Source organism: Pyrus communis, chromosome 17, assembly GCF_041283825.1.
Source record: "Pyrus communis isolate YQ-2024b chromosome 17, ASM4128382v1, whole genome shotgun sequence".
Taxonomy (NCBI): Eukaryota; Viridiplantae; Streptophyta; class Magnoliopsida; order Rosales; family Rosaceae; genus Pyrus; species Pyrus communis.
Window position 1 is genome coordinate 27,379,526 of NC_142581.1, and position 19,407 is coordinate 27,398,932.

General features: G+C 37.9%; 2 protein-coding genes across 38 annotated transcripts; one reads left to right on the forward strand and one right to left on the reverse strand.

Annotated features, from left to right (window-relative positions):
* Positions 1 to 3,387: 3,387 nt before the first annotated feature.
* On the forward strand, positions 3,388 to 16,332 carry LOC137708800 (serine/threonine-protein kinase EDR1). Of its 37 annotated transcripts, none has more exons than XM_088689212.1 (18): positions 3,744 to 3,923; positions 4,025 to 4,250; positions 6,174 to 6,565; positions 7,138 to 7,341; positions 7,842 to 8,030; positions 8,227 to 8,486; positions 8,571 to 8,738; positions 8,936 to 9,025; positions 10,156 to 10,251; positions 11,044 to 11,136; positions 12,274 to 12,361; positions 13,537 to 13,765; positions 14,292 to 14,415; positions 14,537 to 14,556; positions 14,686 to 14,842; positions 15,498 to 15,786; positions 15,906 to 15,978; positions 16,079 to 16,332. In XM_088689212.1, the coding sequence occupies exons 3-18, from the start codon at positions 6,317 to 6,319 to the stop codon at positions 16,159 to 16,161; spliced, it is 2,412 nt and encodes an 803-aa protein (XP_088545338.1). In that variant the 5' UTR covers positions 3,744 to 3,923; positions 4,025 to 4,250; positions 6,174 to 6,316; the 3' UTR covers positions 16,162 to 16,332. The 37 variants fall into 37 exon arrangements, with proteins under 37 accessions (XP_088545336.1, XP_088545339.1, XP_068304048.2 ...); XM_088689215.1 differs by having other exon boundaries at positions 8,619 to 8,738; XM_088689217.1 differs by having other exon boundaries at positions 8,619 to 8,738; positions 8,948 to 9,025.
* A 129-nt stretch (positions 16,333 to 16,461) lies between these two features.
* LOC137708802 (F-box protein MAX2 homolog A-like) lies at positions 16,462 to 19,054 on the reverse strand. Its single transcript, XM_068447954.2, has one exon. The coding sequence runs from the start codon at positions 18,735 to 18,737 to the stop codon at positions 16,596 to 16,598; it is 2,142 nt and encodes a 713-aa protein (XP_068304055.2). The 5' UTR covers positions 18,738 to 19,054; the 3' UTR covers positions 16,462 to 16,595.
* Between the last annotated feature and the right edge of the window lie 353 nt (positions 19,055 to 19,407).

Here is a 19,407-nt window from a genome sequence, read left to right on the forward strand (position 1 = left end):
CATCCCTTACATCGACTAACGTACTGGTAACTTTTTGAATCATTACTTGATATTCTGTGACGAAGTCACATTTGCTCATTAGGATTGCACGCCCTTTCAGATCAGTATGTGACGAGCAACATGCTCAGCCTTGATGAGTCAACGATGCCACTTCGAGCAGGATTTGACCATCTTTACGTCATGTCCTAAACTTCTGCTTTTGATTGATGATTGATACGTGACATGATTCTTATGTCCTGTCACTTTGAGAAACCCTAAGTATGTGGTCTCAAGCAAAGGATTTGGTGTCAAGGCATTAAACTTCTTTGCTTTTTTTATCTTGTGTAATTGCAGATTTCTAGTGCTCTCCTCCTTTTCGTCAGATCACATCAAATTGAAGAATCGTTGTGGCTCTGAAGAGACCTCTTAGACCGCCAACTACCAACGCCTAAACGGCCTAGACAACATCTGGCGGCCGACGAACTCCTACCTAATTTTAATGAACGACTAAATTCCGTAGCACTCTACTGCCTAGGCTGATTTTGTCTAAAAGAGACTAAATGAAACTAGTCTTTGAAGAGCCAAAATTTTAGTTATGTCAAGCCAAAATCTTATAATGTGTAACAAATTCACTCACTTGACATGTTTTAATAATATTGAAAACCCTATTTATCAAATTTGAGTTACCACAGAATAACCGACTAAACTAATTTTTTTTTTTTTTTTTGGGTACACAAACGATATATACACACTAGACTATGTTTGTTATACGGGAAATGAGGCTTAGGAATGTGAAATCACTTCTTTTTCGTGTTTGGTAAATGAGGCTTGAAAAAAATTGTAATTAATGGTGGAACATGAGGGCATTTTCTGTACTTTATTGCGCACTTATAACGTTAAGTACATTTTTTTAAGACAAAATTATCCTCATTACAAAAAAACCAATTATGCTAACCATAACTCTTCGTACTCAAATTTTGTTTTTCATATTTATGCTAATAATAATCCTAGTAAGAAATAAAAATACAATTTTATCCCTAAATTTCATATTTTACTTTCCTATCTTTATAACAGGAAAATGTGTTTCCTATCCCCTAAGAAAATACATGAAAAATTATTTCACATTCCATTTCGCATACCAAACACACCATAAATGAGTGAGGAATAAATTTAATTTACCCTAATAAACTACTAAACCAATCTTTAAACCTTATTTAATATAGCAATAAATATTCAATTAATATGAAAAGAATGCATTAAAACCAAAAATGATCATCACATCCACCCCATAATTACTAAAACTTGACTAATTCATGTACGAAATTCTCAATCAACGGTAAAGAGCTCCACTATAGATTCTTTTCTTATACGCGTTTATGACTTACGAGTCCCATTATCGATTCTCTTTTTATATACATCTATAGCTAATAGTCACTCACACGACATCATACGCAAAAAGTGAGCACGCAGTGCATGCATGAATGCATATCAGCAATTAGTAACGTCTTGACCGAGGCAAGACTCATGGCTTATGCCTTGGATAACTCAAAATATACCTGGTCAATGAAATGTTTTTTTACTGTGTGCCTAGAATACGGGCATATACGTTATATTTCATTATACAAGCGGATAAACATTTAAAAAAAAAAATTTCTCCACTTATATTATAACATATGACGTACCGTTCTGTATTCCAAACACATTAGAAAAATCTCTCTTGGTCAATAAGAATTGTTAAGCGAGTGAAGGGCTAGATTTGGGGATACAAATTGCAAGACAATGAGCCTAATATAGTTGAATAATAGCATATCAACAACTTGACCTAATTGAAAAAGGGCACGTGCTGAATACGTAGAAGTTGCAGGTTTGAAATTGCTTGCTCCGCTAAAGCATTGACTGATTTGGTCCACCAAAACTGTACCCGTTGGAACACTAAATTACAGGTGGTAGTAGAAGACAGGTAGCCTTTTGGTTGTGGTTGGTTGGTGCTCGGCCTACTTACATCTTCTATTACTTTTCACCCTTCTAAATTTTGTCATATACACACTTCTTTTTAGTTTTTATACACATTTCCTTTTATCTTTTTTTACATAATTTATCATCGTCGAATTGAAGATATTGAAGAATATCAAATGACATAAATTAATAAAGGTGTATAGAAAGTAAAAATAGTGTATAGGCAACACCAGCCTATTCATCAAGTGTCATAATACAGGTATCTAAATTTTTTTTCAAATATTCAATTATTTGTATTATGATAGTTAAGGTGCCAGACTATATTTTCGACAGCCTAAAAAAATCTCTAGTAAAACGAGGCTTCATCTCTTTTTTTTGTCAAACGACAAATTTATTAGAATAAATATTAAATTAAAATACTAACGTAATTCGAACTTACACCCTAATATAAAGTTTAAACTCCTTTTTATTATTGCGGTAGAGCGCAGACGTCTTTTTCTCTTTTGAGTCGATATTGCCATATTGGTCTTATTGCTCGTTATTAATATTGAGTAATGTAATATGAAAATAAAGGTTTGTAAAGAAAAGGTATTTCACGCGGATGATGGTGTGAATGTTGGTGAGCCCACCCTCTCTGCCAGCTGGGTGTCGGGGAGATGTCCTCAGACCTCTGCACGTGACTTACCACCTCACTCTCCCTCCTCTCTCTCCAGAACCCCCATCGCTTTCCTCTCTCTCCTTCATTTCTTCCTCGTTTGCAGCGAGGTTTCTCCAGAATCCTTGATTTATTTATTTTTTGCGTGGTTTTCTGGAGAAACGGGTTCAAGGAATTGGGATCGTTTGGCTTTTCCAGTTTTACTTTTCTGGAGAATGGATTCGGAATAGTAACCCCTCCCTCACAACCCAGAACCAAACGTAAATTAAATCGAATTACAAACCACATATGAATCTAATTTGGACAAGGAGTTCAGAAGGAAAACCTTAACGAAAAATTTGAGGTAATGTTTATTTTAACGAAAAATCATATTTTTACATTAAAAAGTCAATTCTGATACTATTTATTTTATTTCTATCGTTAAAATTCAAAAATTTCAAATCATTTTCATTAGATTATTTAAAACATGATATATACGTAACATTTAGTATTTAAAATATTGGTATAAATATGTAAATTTGTGAATATCTATTGATATATCGATACCAATATCATAACGATTACTTTAGATAAAAATGATAGTAAAATGAAATTTGAAAAGATATTCAAATTTAGATAAAATATAAAAGTTTTTCTAATATTTAATCGGTAGGGCGAGAATATTCACAAAATTTATTGAAAATCTATTGATGTAAGTCGAAAATAATTGATTTTAGCTGAAATTAAGAGTTTCGTTCAGAAAACAAAATTCTAAACCAATTCCAATCACAATCCAATGAGTTTTCACCTTCGGATTTGTAAAAAAGAAAAGAAATAAAAACCCAAATAGTTGAACCCCTTCGAACCGGAACCCAGTTGGTATTGCCTCTGGAATTTGAATTCCATTGCTTTCTCGATCGGGTCGATTGAAACTGTGACCGGCTTTTCATCGACGGGAGTCTTCTGTTCACAAGGAAGAGGATCTTTCAAGCGTGTTTTTGGTATCCAGATCGGGCCAATGATATTGTTTAGTCCCAGCCGCACGATCTAATTTAAAGAGATCGGACGGCTCCCCGCATCATCCCCATCTTTGCTAAAATGGGGGTCCCTCATCTCCCCATCCCACCCCTTCAAGAGCCTATATATATCGCAGAGAGGTTTCTCTTGAATCCTTGATTTCGCTCACATCACTCTCTACGTATTCGTCGTCTACACAGGTACACAAATTTGGTTTCTTCTTCTCGAATCTGTGAGGGTTTGACGTCGGGGACGATACGAGATGAGGAGGAATTGAGATTCAAATGCTACTGCATCAAAGAGGGGACTGGGATTCAAATGCTCGGATCTGCTGGTGGTAAATTCTTGCTTTCGTTTCAATTTTGTTTTGTTGCGATTTGTCTTGGTTTCTTGATCCTGCATTGTTTCTGTGAAAATTGTGAAATGGTTGAATTTCAGTGTTAGTGAGATGTCGAATCGTGTGTTGGTGGATTAGTGGGAGCTAGATTTAGATTTTGTGTAGAAAAATGCGGGCTTAGCCGAATTTGCGATTTGGAGTGACTGAGGAGGAGCATTGTGGAATTAGGTCTCTTTGAAGTAATTTGAATTTGAAGTACATGTTTGAGATTGTGGACATGGTGGTTATCAGAGACCTCTTCACCTAATGGAGATTGGTCTGGTCCAGGTGAGAAAATCCAACTGTTTGTGTGCTGAGGGTTTGTTTGTGAGTTTGAATGCAAGACGAAAACTGATTTTGAGTAGGAAATATAGGTTATGACACGGTTTCTCTTGAAATGGTGATTTTGGAGAGGTACTTCCCCCCCCCCCCCAACCCAAAAATAATATGCACTTGTTTGGTGGCAATGCGTGCGACCTGAGGGATTGGATACTGAGAAACAAAGCATCGCCGTGCTATAGATGTCTAAAATTGAGGGGTTTGACTTTTTTTAATTGATGCATCATTGAGAGTGTATTACTTGTGTGACATGGTAAAGTATTTAGTGTTATTGCTAATTGCGTTCAATTTCATTTGAGGTATAACCCTAGAAGGTATGTTTGGATGCACAGCAGATAGCTGGCTATATATGTTGGTTGCTTTCACTCATGTATTCATTGCTGTTGATGTGGCTTGGGAAAGTGTTTAGTTTTGCTGATTGCTTCCAATATTTCTCTTGATCTTCTACGTGTGTTAAAATTTGAGGTGATAAATAGTTAGTTGAATAGGAAGTTGATTGGTCTGGATGTTAAGTTGGACAAAAACGGGCGGAAATTGTAGCAGAAGATGGAGGCTTTTTGGATGATTTTTGAAGTGCGTGAAGGATGATTTTGAAGTGGTATGCTGATTTTTAGTTGAATGTTATACTAGTTTAGTAACAATTATGGAGTAATGGTGCGATTTGCTATTAAAATTTATGAAAGCGCTTGAATAAAATCTTAAGCGTATGTTAGTTTATTCTGAAATTTTAACTAGCTATTGTAATGACTATGGAATTTTAATAATTGTAATATGAGTTCACTAAATAGTGTAAAGATGAAGTTCCTCCAATGGCTGGTTGTTGAAGTATTTGAATGTTCATAAATATTGTAAAGAAGTATTGAAACTTAAAAAACAAAACCCATCTACTCTGCCTATTTAAGGCAAATTTGTCAATTTCGTGAATCCATCTAGCTAGTCGGCATTCTACTACCTTCCCAAGTTTTCCCACTCCATTAGCTCTCCCCACCTATCAACACTTCTCTGATGAAAACAGCTACCTTCATTTCTTATTATGACAATCTTTTGCTATTTTTTGTTTTTGGGTTGATGTGTCTAGGTGTGAGCAGCAAGCACATGTAAAGTAGAGCGCATATTATGTCCCACTCAAATACGACACTTTTCTTTATTAAGTCCCAATCAAGGAAGACATATGAAGCTTGAAAAAAGAAAACAGGATTGCGAAAAATATCAAATTTAAGATGAATGTTTTACTTACTAACATAGAATTTAGGTTGGGGGCACATGTAAAGTCTTGTGCCCGACACCAGACATCCTTACTCCACTAAATAGTGACTTTTGATCTTTTTGCTATGCTAAAACTATCATCAAATACTTTACATTTTATTTTATTTTAATTGTACAAATTTTTCTAATTAATTTGAGAAAAAAAAAACCATTATTTCTTTGGTGATTTGTGGTCGCAAAATATAAATATCAAGAAAGATAATTTAAGAGAGTTGAACTAGTTGTTTACTTTTCTTAATTTTCTTTCAACAAGTGAGATCCGTAACTAGAGATGTTTAATATCTGTTTTGGTTCACCTACTATAGTGATATAAAAGGGTGAGACTGAGCGGTGGACTTGAAATGTACATATCCTTGCTTTTGCTGCTATGCATTTCTGTTTACTTGTAGTTTACCATATTCATGGAAATATTTTTGTACTTTTGCAATTTTACATGATTTTGACAAACTCTTGCTTGAAAGAGATTCCATTTTTCTTGTATATTCCGCTAGACTTTTGCTGTTTTCTTCTGAAGACCGTCATGCCATTCTATGGTGATCTGTGATATTTTACTTTTAAATTGCCTTTTCTCTGATGGCAAATTTTGACGCTTCATGTAGTTTGCAGGTCTTGTGACCTCCAGCTTGAAGAAGTCATTCAATTGAATTTCGGAACTCGTTCTTTTGTAAGGAATGCTGTTAGGTTAAAGACATCTTTTATGGGGTAGGAGGTGGGGGCGAAATGGTTTTAAATTTCAGATATTTAAAGACATGGAGGAGACACAAGACGATAGAGGGCCAGCAGAGCAAGGGCCTCCAAATGCATCGTGGTGGCCTTCAGATTTCATGGACAAATTTGGATCTGTTTCTTTAGGATCCCAAGAAGAATCATTGAGTAATACTGAATCACCTAGAAGTTCGAACCAATATGTGTTGTCATCTCAGAAGGCATCACAAGTAGTTTGGCAAACTGGAATGCTCTTAGAACCGATCCCCAATGGTTTCTATTCTGTCATTCCGGTGAGAATTGATTGTTGGTCATACTTAATTGTTATTTTCTTTTTGTTGAATCATTGATAAAAAAAAAAAAAAATTCTGTTCTTATTCTTGCTTCGCGTCACGTCTTGTCTGATTGATGTTAGAACAGAGATGACTGTGGCAGTAAACAAAATGCCATGTCCTTTTTGTTTTTTTTTTATATTGTACTTCAAATATCTATACAATCGGATTTTTTTGGGCTCAAGGGAAGGTTTGATTTGACAGAATAAAAATTTGGAAGTTTTAGGTGCAGTTGTACATGTGTTGTCTGTTCACGTGCACACTTTTAAACTACTTCAAAGAAACATTTTGATTAATTTTTCCTTCCCTTCAAAATGACAAGAAATCTTAAATACATCACTCGCTTATTCAAAGAGTAGATGTACATATGCAGATAAGTAAAGCATTATCAACATATTTCTAATTTAGTGTTGTTGAGATGGTGTAGCATTCACTTGTAATTATCATTGGCTTTACTTATTTTGATTCGTTTTCACTTGTCCACTGTGGTTGAGATTTGATCATTTCAATTGACTAAATCTGACAATATACAGGAGAAAAGGCTCAAGGAGATCTTTGATGATATTCCTACTCTTGATGAGCTTCATGCTCTTGAAGCAGAGGGTTTGAGAGCCGATGTCATTCTTGTAGATACTACAAAAGACAAAAAGGTGTCCATGCTGAAGCAACTGATTGTGGCTCTGGTGAAAGGATTGAACGCAAATCCAGCTGCAATGATAAAAAAGATTGCTGGATTGGTGAGTAATTCATATGTTTTTCTGGATCTATATTGAAGTTACCTTGAGTACACACTCTTTCTCCATTTTGATCTTATTTTGTCTGTTTGATTAATTTCTTTATGCCTTACATCCAATGTTTTCAACTGTCAAAGACTGCCACTTACGTGTTTTACTACTTCTATTTTTTTATGATCATAATATGAATCACAATGCCATGTAGATATGCTACCTGGTTCTGGACTTAGGCTAAAATTTCTTTGCCTATTCCACATAACTTCTTCAGTTACACGTATAAATAAACATCCATGAGATATGAATCATAGAATCTGTGTTATCTAAAACCTGATGTTAGATTAAACAATTCTGCTGCTATACTGATATAGACCATATGCTGCTTATCAGGCGCTTACTGGGTCAAGTTTTTCATAAGCACTGCTTGTGATTTCTTTGATTAATAACTTAGGACATGTTAAGATCATTAGGACGTTGACTTAACTTCGTTTGCAATGCCTACCCAGGTTTCAGATTTTTATAAGCGGCCAAATGCAGAAAGTCCAGGAAAAGTTGCACTTGAAGAAACCTCCCACATGTTTGAGAATCGAGGAGTCCAACTTTTGGGGCAAATAAAACATGGTTCATGCCGTCCTAGAGCAATCTTATTCAAAGTTCTAGCAGACACTGTAGGTCTTGAAAGTAGGCTAATGGTGGTAAGCTTATCATTTATTTGATGGTGTTTAACTGTTCTAGTTAATTGATTTTTTTTCCCATGGATATTATACGGTTTCCATCCAAATGATAAAAAAATTGTCAAATATATGATATAAGTTCTTATTATTCTTAATCATGATTAGCGCTGAAATCTGAAATGCTGCCCTTTGCTCCTTGTGTTTCTTTTTGTATCAGGGTTTGCCTATTGATGGAGTCGTTGAGTGTGTAGATTCATACAAGCATATGTCTGTGGTAGTTGTGTTGAACTCTGTTGAACTATTGGTCGACCTGATGCGGTTTCCTGGGCAGCTGTTACCCCGATCAACCAAAGCAATATTTATGACCCATATTTCTGCAGCAGGGGAGAGTGATAGTGCAGAGAACGACTCGTGTGATTCACCACTAGAACCGAACAGTCCTCTATATGGATTCTCAGAGAGAATGGATCCTGACAGGTTAGCTGATGCGGTTTGTAAAATCCTAAATTTGTGTAGAAATAGAAATTTGGAACCTGTAATGATTGATGTTTTTGTTGCAAGCATGTGCTACAAAGAAAACTTAGGTGTTTCATATTTTTTCTGTTGCAGTGCTGAAAAAGATGATAGTCCTCAGTTTCGAGGTAGATTTGATGTGCCCTCAAATGCACAAGGTCCCTCATTACAAAATATAATGTTGCGACCTATTACCTCCATTGATAGAAAACTGAGGTGATTTACATTTCCTGTCTTGACAAGTAAAACTCTAGTCTCAAAATGACTTTTTGCATGACCATTCCCATTGCGTGCGTTTTTTTCCTTCTTCTCATTAAGTTTGTCCTATTGCTTGGCATTTTCTTGATTTGTAAACTCTCAAATGCATGGGACTATGAGTTGTCTGTTATTGAGTTACTTTTTTAATCCCTCAGTTTTTCACATAGTGAACCCAACATTGCAACTACATTTTGGCGGCGTAGTCGGAGGAAGGCCATTGCTGAACAGCGGACCGCTAGTTCAAGGTTTTATTCATCCTAACGTATTTTTTAAAAGTTGTCTTTCAAGTTTAACCTTGTGAGTTTTAAAGATTCAAAACTCCCATAGTTCATGATGATAAATCATGTTTTGGTAAGGATCTAGGATCATAGCAGCTCCATTTTTATTTTTATTTTTGCATTGTGTGATGATTTGACCAGTAGGAACTTGACTTTACTGAGTTGTCTTATGTAAGGGACTAGAGAAAAATGACATTATACAAGCTACTTTTGACAATAAACGCAAACTGGTTCCCTGGTAATTCTTCTGTAGAATTTATGTATTGATAAGTGAAGTGAAGTGATAAACTTTTTGTTCCGGATGCCAAAACTTTATTTATTTATTTATTTTCAGAATTTGATACCTTTCTCTCTCAAAAAGTTGTCATATCTTTAGCATAATATAGTCTGCTCCAGCTGTGGTTTTAGTTGTATTTCAATGCATCTTTTAGTCTGTCCTCTTGTTTACAGATGGCTTTTTGTAAGACCTTGGCATACTGTACATAAAATGCTTCTTAACAATGTTCAAGTTAGAGAGGCCTGGAGCTAGAGATGGAATTTTCATGTTACTTATGTCAGATGGTTTGTGTGTTGTGTGTATCTGTGTTGCTTATGTGCGGCACTCTTCTGGGTGCATTTCTCTGGATAGATGACAACAATACTAACATCATGTATACCATTATCTCTATGCTATCTTTTAAGACGAAAAGAATAAGAAAAAGTTGACTGTGAATTTCCCTATCATTCGAGTAGTTTTGATGGTTTAATCTCCCATTAATGCCAATAAGGTACCGACTTCTTGATGGACTACATGGTCTATAGCAATGGTGACAGTTTCCATTTTTCCAGTTATATTTAGGATGGATAATGTTCTTGTGAATCAAGATTTAGCTTTTTGGTGCCATTGTATATTAATAGAATGCTTGTAGAAATGCTTGCACAACATAAATTTTCAGGTCAGATACTTTTTGGTTCTTTAGCCAGTCTATGATTTTCCATGATATTATTTACTAGCCCATGTCCGAAGTTGGTCTAGACTCACCTTTTACTCTTTAAGCAATGTCATTGCATATAGTTGTCGTTGTAGTTATTCCTTTTTTTTCTTTCTTGTTTTTCAGTCCAGAGCATCCTTCATTCCGAGCACGTGGGCGGTCTATGCTCAGTGGTGATAGGAAATCTTTTAGAGATTATGCTGATGACATGCCTACCTCAAGGTTTTATATCTGTCGATCCTATTACACCCCTTTGTATAAACTAAACCATTTGATGGATGGTTTACTGAATAATCCACAAGTTTATTGTGCGCTGAGGCAGTGGATATGAATTGAGGTCTTATTCCTTAACAACGAACAGTATTGATTGCCTTATTATTTTCATGTTTACAAGATTGGGTGGGAATGGTTCGAATGGAATTGTATCCTACAAATGACAATGCAGTGGGTGCAATTTATAGGGTCAAACTAGGCCTATGACCTTTGGCCATATATGTCTTATAGACATTACATAATCACTTAACCCAAACTAAGCTTGAGGCCAAAAAGCTATCCCTGTTTATTCAGTCAGGCCAAAAAAAGATAGTATACAAAATTGATCCCTCCTTGACCTGAGGGCTTCAGCTGAATGCAAATGAAAAGTAAAAACCCATTGGAAATGACTTCAGATATAAAAGTTAATGCTTCCATTCCCATAATGTCATTATCTTTTTTGTTAAATTGTTCATTATACTCCACTCATTGTCTCTTCTGCTCTATACTATCGGACTTTAATCTTCACCAACCGTACTTGGCCATTTGGAGATAACTTATTGATATAGAAGTATAACGTGCTCAACTAGTTGCATACCTAACAGGTTGATGTTACATTGTCTGCTGAATTTAATATTGGGTAATTTTGTGTGTGATTATTTTTTGTTTTAGCTTGTATACGATGTTTCTTTCACAGCTCAATCTACACATCTTAAAGAAATATATACGTGTGGTCTTAAACTTGTCTTCAATTGATTGTAGGTACAGGTCAGATGGTGCATCAACGTCAGAAGCTCGCAGATTAAGAAGAAGAAGCATGAGCATTACTCCAGAGATTGGCGATGATATCGCAAGGTTGATGTTTATTTCATTATTTTCAAAAGAAGTCTTTGCTTCCTATAATTTGTCAATTTCACAGAACTACTCCCTTGTGGGTAAACTGATATTTTTCCCTTTGTAGAAATATTTTGGCATCTTTCATTTCAGTTTATTTGTTAATTTTGAAAAGAAAAAATCTTGGTTATTATTATACCTTTTTCCTCGTTATATAATTCTTATACTGTTAGAATGTGTTTCTCATCTTTTTATTTGATTGTGGTTCTTATGATCAATTTCACAGTGCACGAGTCTTTTATTAGGGGGTAAGTATTTGTTGAAAGTATCTGAAAGTTATATCAGACAGAGGACCCATGATTCAATTAAATGGCAATAGGTCAATAAAACAATTTATATTTTTAGAGCTCTGGCACTCTGAGGTGCTTCCTAATGTGAGGAGCCATGAGAAATCGCCATCAGGCAAATGATGTCGTGTGGATTGTGGACAATTGCCTGGTTAACACGTAATTTTTGAGTTCCAGCATCACAGAAATGATGACTAACATTGTACAGTACCTGGAGCTGATACAGTAGCAAATCACTGCAATCATGTCTACTTTTTGTTTTCTTTTATCATGAAAATTAGTTTTCTTGTTTCACATATACCTAGTGTGATCTATCTTGGCTGGTCTAATGTTTTTGTGTTAAGTGGTTCTTGTTTTGCTCTGGTTGGTAAGGTTTAGTGTGACGTTGCTTATAGTAACTCCCATCATGCTTTATACCTGATTTCTCACTTTCTTCAATATCCTCATTTCCTGTCAATAAAAAAAGTTTACTCTGCAGGTTATTTAGAAAATCTTTAAGTGATGTGAGAGAAATTTTTTGCTTGAATGATCAAATAAAATTAGTACACTTAGTTCTGTGTAACTAATTTGGAGAAGTTAGTGGCCAGTTTTTGTTCTTAACCCAAGTTCCTTGTAAATATTACCTCTGGCCAGGTTATAAAAATTTGTTTCATGTGAATATTTGGCATCTAGTATATTGTTCATGTGGAGGCACCCATAATTCTAACTTGAGAATTATGTCCAAATTGGATGGACCATAAAGAGAATGTTATTTTATCTTATTTTGGATGTTTATACAATTAATAGACTATGAATCTAATGAATTATATAGGGCCGTACGAGCAATGAATGAAACATTGAAGCAGAATCGTCTTTTGAGAGAGCAAGGTGATGATGACAGATCCGGTCTTCAGAAAAATGTACGTTTCTTCATTGCAGTAACAGAAAATATGTTTTCTATTGGAAATCAATGGATTAATGGTTGTGTTCTGAAGGTAGGATAGTCAACTGGATGACTGCACTTTTTGTTTGTTTTTTGATTTTGAGTATTTACTTAGTTTCATTATTTTGGGCTTCGAGTCTGATCACCTGGCCGGTGGATTTATATATGCTTGTTATTTTGGTGTAACATCTTTGCTAGTAGTTTAAAATTCTGGATATATGGTAAATTCTTAAACCCTGCAATATGTAATTGTATAGATTAATATATTAATGTGTGACTGTGCTTATATATACATATTAGAATGAAGTCTTGTTTCCCAGTCATCAGGTGCATGAAATTTTGGACTGACCTTGTTCTTACATCTAACAATCCAGTTGCAATGTCTTGCATTGTGATCTCCTCTACCCATTTATAACCTCCTCGTGAACTCTTTGCATTGCTTCCACATCCAATGTACAGCTACTCCTGTATCTTTATTCCGTAATGTTGTAAATAACCCCTTTTCTGATTAGTTCTCTAGTCTTGCTGATCGCCCTACATTGAATCTACCTGTTACTTCATATAGTAATGTATGTAAAGCCTAAAGGTAACAAAACTTACACATTCCTAATCAATCTTACAAGGGAACGTGATTTTTAGTTTACAACTGGTGGGTAACCTTAAAGTCAATGTAATGTTGGTGATGGGATTAAAATAAATAATAATAATGAATATAATCCATAAAAGAATATGAAGTGGACTGTAACTCTAAATAAGAAATATCTAACAAACAACTTTTCTTGACTACTCTCCCACTCCTAGGTGAATGAAAGAGATGCATTCGATAGGCAACACAAGTTAATTAAATTCCGTTTTCTTAAGAAATTCTAATTTTGACTCTAAAATTTCCATTGTCATTGGTCTTGTTTCTCATGTGTACCTTGCATATTGGGTAGATGTGGATGATTTCCAAGCGTCAAATACTAACAACTTTAGCGCTCATATTTTAATTATCATTATACTCTGTAAGATTTAAGAATATTGCTAGTTTTGGGCTTAAAGTTTTCAAGAATTTATTATGAAGCAATTAATGTTGTTTTGGGCTTTAAATTTTTCTTTAGATGATTGTCGTGAATTTTCTGATTGAAGATTGCTTTATGTTTGCTTCACCAGGACCAAATCAGTTCTCAAAAAGCAATTTCATTACCTTCATCTCCACATCAGTATAGGAGTCAAACATCTGCTAGAATTGGACCTTCAGAGTTTGCGACAAATGATGAATTGGTCTTAACATGGAACAGAATTCTTGAATCTGCCACATTTGATAATAAGCCTCTGTTGCCTTACCAGGAATGGAATATTGATTACTCAGAATTGACCGTTGGAACTCGTGTTGGAATAGGTAAGTATCACTTGTGTAACATACAGTACTTCACTCTGCCGTGGGCTTGATAAGTGAGAACCCCATCTATTTCCTGAGGTGAAAATTTTGAGTTTTTTTTTTTTGAATAAACGATATTATCTACCCTAGGGGTGGAGGAAGTGTGCTAAAGCCTCACAATGGGCTAGCAAAGAAATATGGGTTTGTTGTGAAAGAAATTAGTGTTTGTCAGCAATATTGTTTCTATTTTTTTTTTCAATATCAAAGAATTCTTTTTACTATTACAAATCATCGAGTCATCATTAGATAAAAAAGACATAGGGGGATGAAATACCCATTTTCCCAATTGTTTACCAAAACGTAATTGGATTTTGGTCCTGCTGTAGAAAAGTATGCTCCTTAAAACCCTGGCAAGTCCCTGAGAAAGCTTCCGAATTTCAGGCTGTGAAGCTCCTCTTTCCTTGGAAAAGCATCTAAGTTTTCCATTCTGAAACATTAAAAATACAGTTCTAATTGATTGAGCTTTTTCGGTTGCTTCTACATTTAGGGTTCTTTGGAGAAGTCTTTCGAGGTGTTTGGAATGGAACAGATGTTGCAATAAAGGTTTTCTTAGAGCAAGACCTAACTGCTGAAAACATGGAAGACTTCTGCAATGAGATATCCATTCTTAGGTATTTCTCACAGATACCTTGATTATTGTATTGTTTTTATTTTCTTTCTGCTGCAGGTTTTACTTTTTTATCCTATATTTTTCTAATGTGTTCTACATTTCTTTTGCACGTGGGTATCCAGTCGTCTTCGGCATCCTAATGGTACTTTCTGTTCTGATTATACTTTCCATGTTTCCTTTGTCTATGGTTTTAGACGTTGGAGATATGGTAGATAGTACACATTTTCTTTATTTTATACTGCTGTGGAATTTACCGTGATGTTTTCTGCAGTTATTCTATTTTTGGGTGCATGCACAAAGCCTCCACGCTTATCAATGGTTACAGAATACATGGAGATGGGATCTTTGTATTATTTGATTCATTTGAGTGGCCAGAAGAAGAAGCTTAGCTGGCGAAAAAGACTAAGGATGTTGCGTGACATATGCAGGTCTGTTCACTCCATCCATGATCTATGAAATATTTTTCACTCCACGTTTTTTGATAGGACATAAATTTGTTGGTTCATGTTCTTCTTTATATTTATTTGAACCCTAAAGAGAACTGACATGTGTTTCCACCATCTATGGCTTTTGGTTCGTAAATTTAGAATTACCAGCTGCTAATAGATGAACTTCTTTAGCTCTGAAACTGACAGTATCGTAGACAGTCTGACAAGACTATCGACATGTTATCGTTCTGATTAAGGTGGTTGGGTCCTATATGTTGGCAAATGCTTGAAATGTTTCTGTACTTTGTTTTTTGGAGGTTTGAAATTCCTTATGTTTGTCTCCAAACGTTTAACACTGCAATACAAAGCCAATTTGATCTTATGTCATCTCAGTTTGCATGACTTCTTAGTATATGTGGAAGATAGAAGATTCTGTAAGCTAGGTATAATTCAAGGTCGTAATAGAATGAACTCGGAATGTGGCGTTTCGTGAGAGTTCCGTGTAATGTAACTTAATCTGTATATAGGATCATTATCATTATCCAAACGCCTCAGCGCCGCCTATACATTCAAGTAAAAGAATCTGATAAATTTGCTTAATTTTATGTTTTAGTATTGATAAGTAGTGACTGGAATCTTTTGTTTGCAACTGAAGGGGGTTGATGTGCATGCACCGGATGAAGATAGTTCATCGTGATCTAAAAAGTGCAAATTGTCTCGTGAATAAGCACTGGACTGTCAAGCTCTGTGACTTTGGACTCTCAAGAATAATGTCTGAGACAAACATGAAGGACTCATCGTCTGCAGGAACTCCGGAATGGATGGCACCTGAGCTTATTCGAAATGAACCCTTCACCGAAAAATGTGATATTTTCAGCCTTGGGGTGTTAATGTGGGAGCTCTGCACTCTAAATAGACCGTGGGAAGGTGTTCCACCAGAGAGGGTCAGTAAGATATGCTATTTTCATTCTTGTTCCGAACATGTAGCTAGTACAATCCAACCATCTAGTATTTTGAGAAAGCTAGAAACTTTTGAGGTGAACTTTAGCTTTCTTCTATTCAGGTAGTTTACGCTGTTGCGAATGAAGGTTCCCGACTGGAGATCCCTGATGGTCCGCTAGGCAGGCTTATTTCGGGTAATCAATTGCTTAACCTTAATGAAAAAAATGTCCAGAGCTTTATACATTTTTCGTGCATAATCGGGCTTCCGAGCTGACACATTGCATTTTTGTACAGATTGTTGGACAGAACCGCAGGATCGACCGAGCTGCGAGGACATACTCACCCGGTTGTTAGACTGCGAATACTCACTTTGCTGATACAATCTTGTTTCTTGTGTATAGAAAACATGGTAGAGGTTTTCACTTTGTATTCTCGGCTTTAAGGTGTATGCTGTTGTCAATTTCTCATCCTTTTTTTTGCTTTTAATTTTGCATCCTCCGATGTTTTGCTGCACTCAGCTTTTTTATTCGACTTCCGACTTCCGAAAATACTTTCGACTACTTACATGTTAGGGTCATTCCTTCTTGCAGACGACGGATTAGTAAGCAGTTGTTCCTTCTTAAAGACTAATTACATTATGACACGTGTGCAAAAACTTTGTTCATGTTAGTAAACAGTTTGGCAAAAGGATGACAAGATATTATTCGATGGAAAATTGAAAACGATAAGAGTGAGGCATGAACAAGAAGTTCAGAACTCCTTACATTCTTCCTCTCCGATTTCATAAACTAGGTCGCATTAGTTTTATTTTTCAATCGAGGATTGGGCGCCTGTTGAGTGCATCTTCGAATCGACAACACGAATCCACTCTCATCTCCGTACTCATTTCGTTTTCGGGTGCCGGATAGTAGTCCTCTCTCAGCTGCACATCCCTCAAGTTGAGGTTGTTATTTCTCACAAGGAACATCATGAAATGTTCATGAGCCGTGCCGTGGATGAAGAGCTTCCGAAACGTGTCACATTCCGACAGCAACCCGGCAGCCGGAAGTGAGACACTCCTCTGGTTTACATCTCGGTCTTGCGGGGGCCAGTAGTCGAGTACACTGAGGGACAAACTTCCAATCCCAGCCAGGAAGAACCTCTCCCAGAGGCTAAGGTCCATCTGTCCCGGCGGGGCAGTCAGTGCATAACCCACTGTATCACCACAATCCAACTTCATCTTGGACAGGCGAAGATAGCCTGCGAGGCAGCTCAACCCAAATTCTCGCTGTGTGGGTCTGTGCTTTCCCCTGCAATCCCCTTCAACCCGAATGTGAATCTCCTCCAGATTGGGACAATCATTGAGACCCACCGACGGCAATGGAGTCAGCAGCTCACCGACCCCAACCCAAAGCGAAAGGTAATGCAGCCTCTCCCATGTCTCATCATACCAAGACCAGTCGCCATAGCCATGGCCATTGCTTCGTGGCATATAGGAACACTCCCCATCCATCCCCAACTTGCATTTCTTGCTACTTCTGTTTTCGTACTCAGCCGCCCAATTCAAGTCCATGTAATCACCGCCATCATCACCATTGCGATTCAACCCAATGCCGCCACCATAATCAATGCCATCAAAGCCATGAGCATCCTCCTGTTCCCATACGCAATCAATGTGCAGGCGCTGAATCCGATCACGAATGGGCTCCAGAGCCCGCAATGATGCGGCGGCATCCAAGTTCTTGCAACAAGAGATCCCAACATCCACTAAAGTCTTCTTCAACAAACAAGCCATCGTCCTCAAACCCTTAACCGTAATTCTCTTACATCCAATGACCTCAAACTTGGCCAATCTACAACACCCTCTCGCAATCTCAATCAGCCCCATGTCCGTCAAATCGGCCGAGTTCTTAATCGACAGCGACTCTAGCCCTGCACACAACGCAATGCCGTCGAGCTCGGACCCAATAGCTGAGCAAATCCCATGGAACTGGCCCAGCTTGAGCAGTCTCAGCCTGGGGCACTTGGACCCGAGCACTTCCAGCGCCAACCCACTGTCTCTCACGTTGTTACACACATCCAGCACCAACTCTTCCAGCAGCGGAAGCCCCGAGAAGAAGTCAACTAACGCCGCGCGCCCGACCCGCGCGTCTTCGGCGGTGAACCCATTGTCGTTTGGGTCGCCGCGGGCGTTGGCCAGCGACGTCGTATCGACCAAATGAACGAGTCTGAGCTCCGGACAGTTGGCAGAGATCGATAAAAGAGCCTCCTCGCCGACGAAGCCTATGTATCTCGGATCGAACATACACGCCACCAGGAGATGCTGCAGTTTGGGACACGCCGCCGTGATGGATTTGATCTCGTTGGCCTTGAAACCCTCGGTAAACGACGTCGTCAAGAGATTGAGCTTGGTGAGAGATCGAGCCACGCCGGGATGGGCTTCCAGAACCGGCGGGAGGTCCTCCGTCCAGTAGTAGAATTCCGACAAGTCGAGCTCCAAGAGGGATTGACACTCCGAGAACAGAGGAACGAAGTCGGCGCCGGGGGACGAGGGGTGCCGTTGATGCCAGCGGACGAGCTTGACCCGGCGCAATCCCGGCCACAGACGGGAGACGTTCTGGACGGTGGAGGGAGATCGGGAGTAGACAGTGAGTGAGGTGACGGATGGGAAGGCGTCACGGAGGCGCTGGGCGAGGAGGGGAGGGTCGGTGTTCGCGGCGGAGGGGGAGAACAGTGCGTGGCCCCACGGGGATAAGAGTGATAGGTCGAGCTGGTCCACCGCTGTGAAGCAAATCGGGATCCGGTGGAGGTCGCGCGCGTTGCCCCGGAGCGTGAGAGAAGCGCGCGTGGCCCTCTCCATGCTCCGGAACTTCTTGCACACGAGGGAGAGCGAGTTCCGGGTCCGGGTGTCGGAAACTAAGGTGATGATGGCGGATAGTATGACCTCCGGCAGGTCGTTGATGGTGGTGGCCATGGCGGTGCGATTTCCCCAACGCGCTTGCCGGTGGCCCGCTCTTGCTTCGGAGGGAGGGAACGAGCGAGAGGAGGAGGGAGGGAAAGAGAGGAGGATCGGAGGGAGGAGTTACTGCTATGTGGCGGGGTTAAGACAGTAGTGGAGTAGAGCACACGCTGTGAGAGCGCGTGGATAAAGAAGGAGTGTTTGTCGTAGTCATTTGGTGGTGGTTTTGGATATGGATGGATTATGGATACGGAACATCTGTGGGATTTTGTACTGTGCTTTTGCAGCTATCTGATTCCTCCTTTTTCGTCCATGATATGAGCCTTCACGTAGCATTTGATAGTATTACTTACCATTCTATTTATTATCATTAGTAAACAAATTTCATACTTATTAAAATAAAATACGAGTCGTCGTAACCTTTTTCTATTTCAAGAACCTTTTAATGTCTCCTTAATTTATGCGATTTTTTTTTCAAAATTATGTTCCATGGGGCTTGACTTTTAGTTGTTCGTTGCCAAGATCATCTAAACTATGTATTAACGCAAGTCTGTTTGTGAACTAAAACAATGTGAAAAGACAATATAATTTTGTATCATAAAAATAAAATCATGGGCCTTAATTTAATTTAGCATTGATCAACTTTTATATTTAATAAAGCTTCACCCATATATGATCCTAGCAT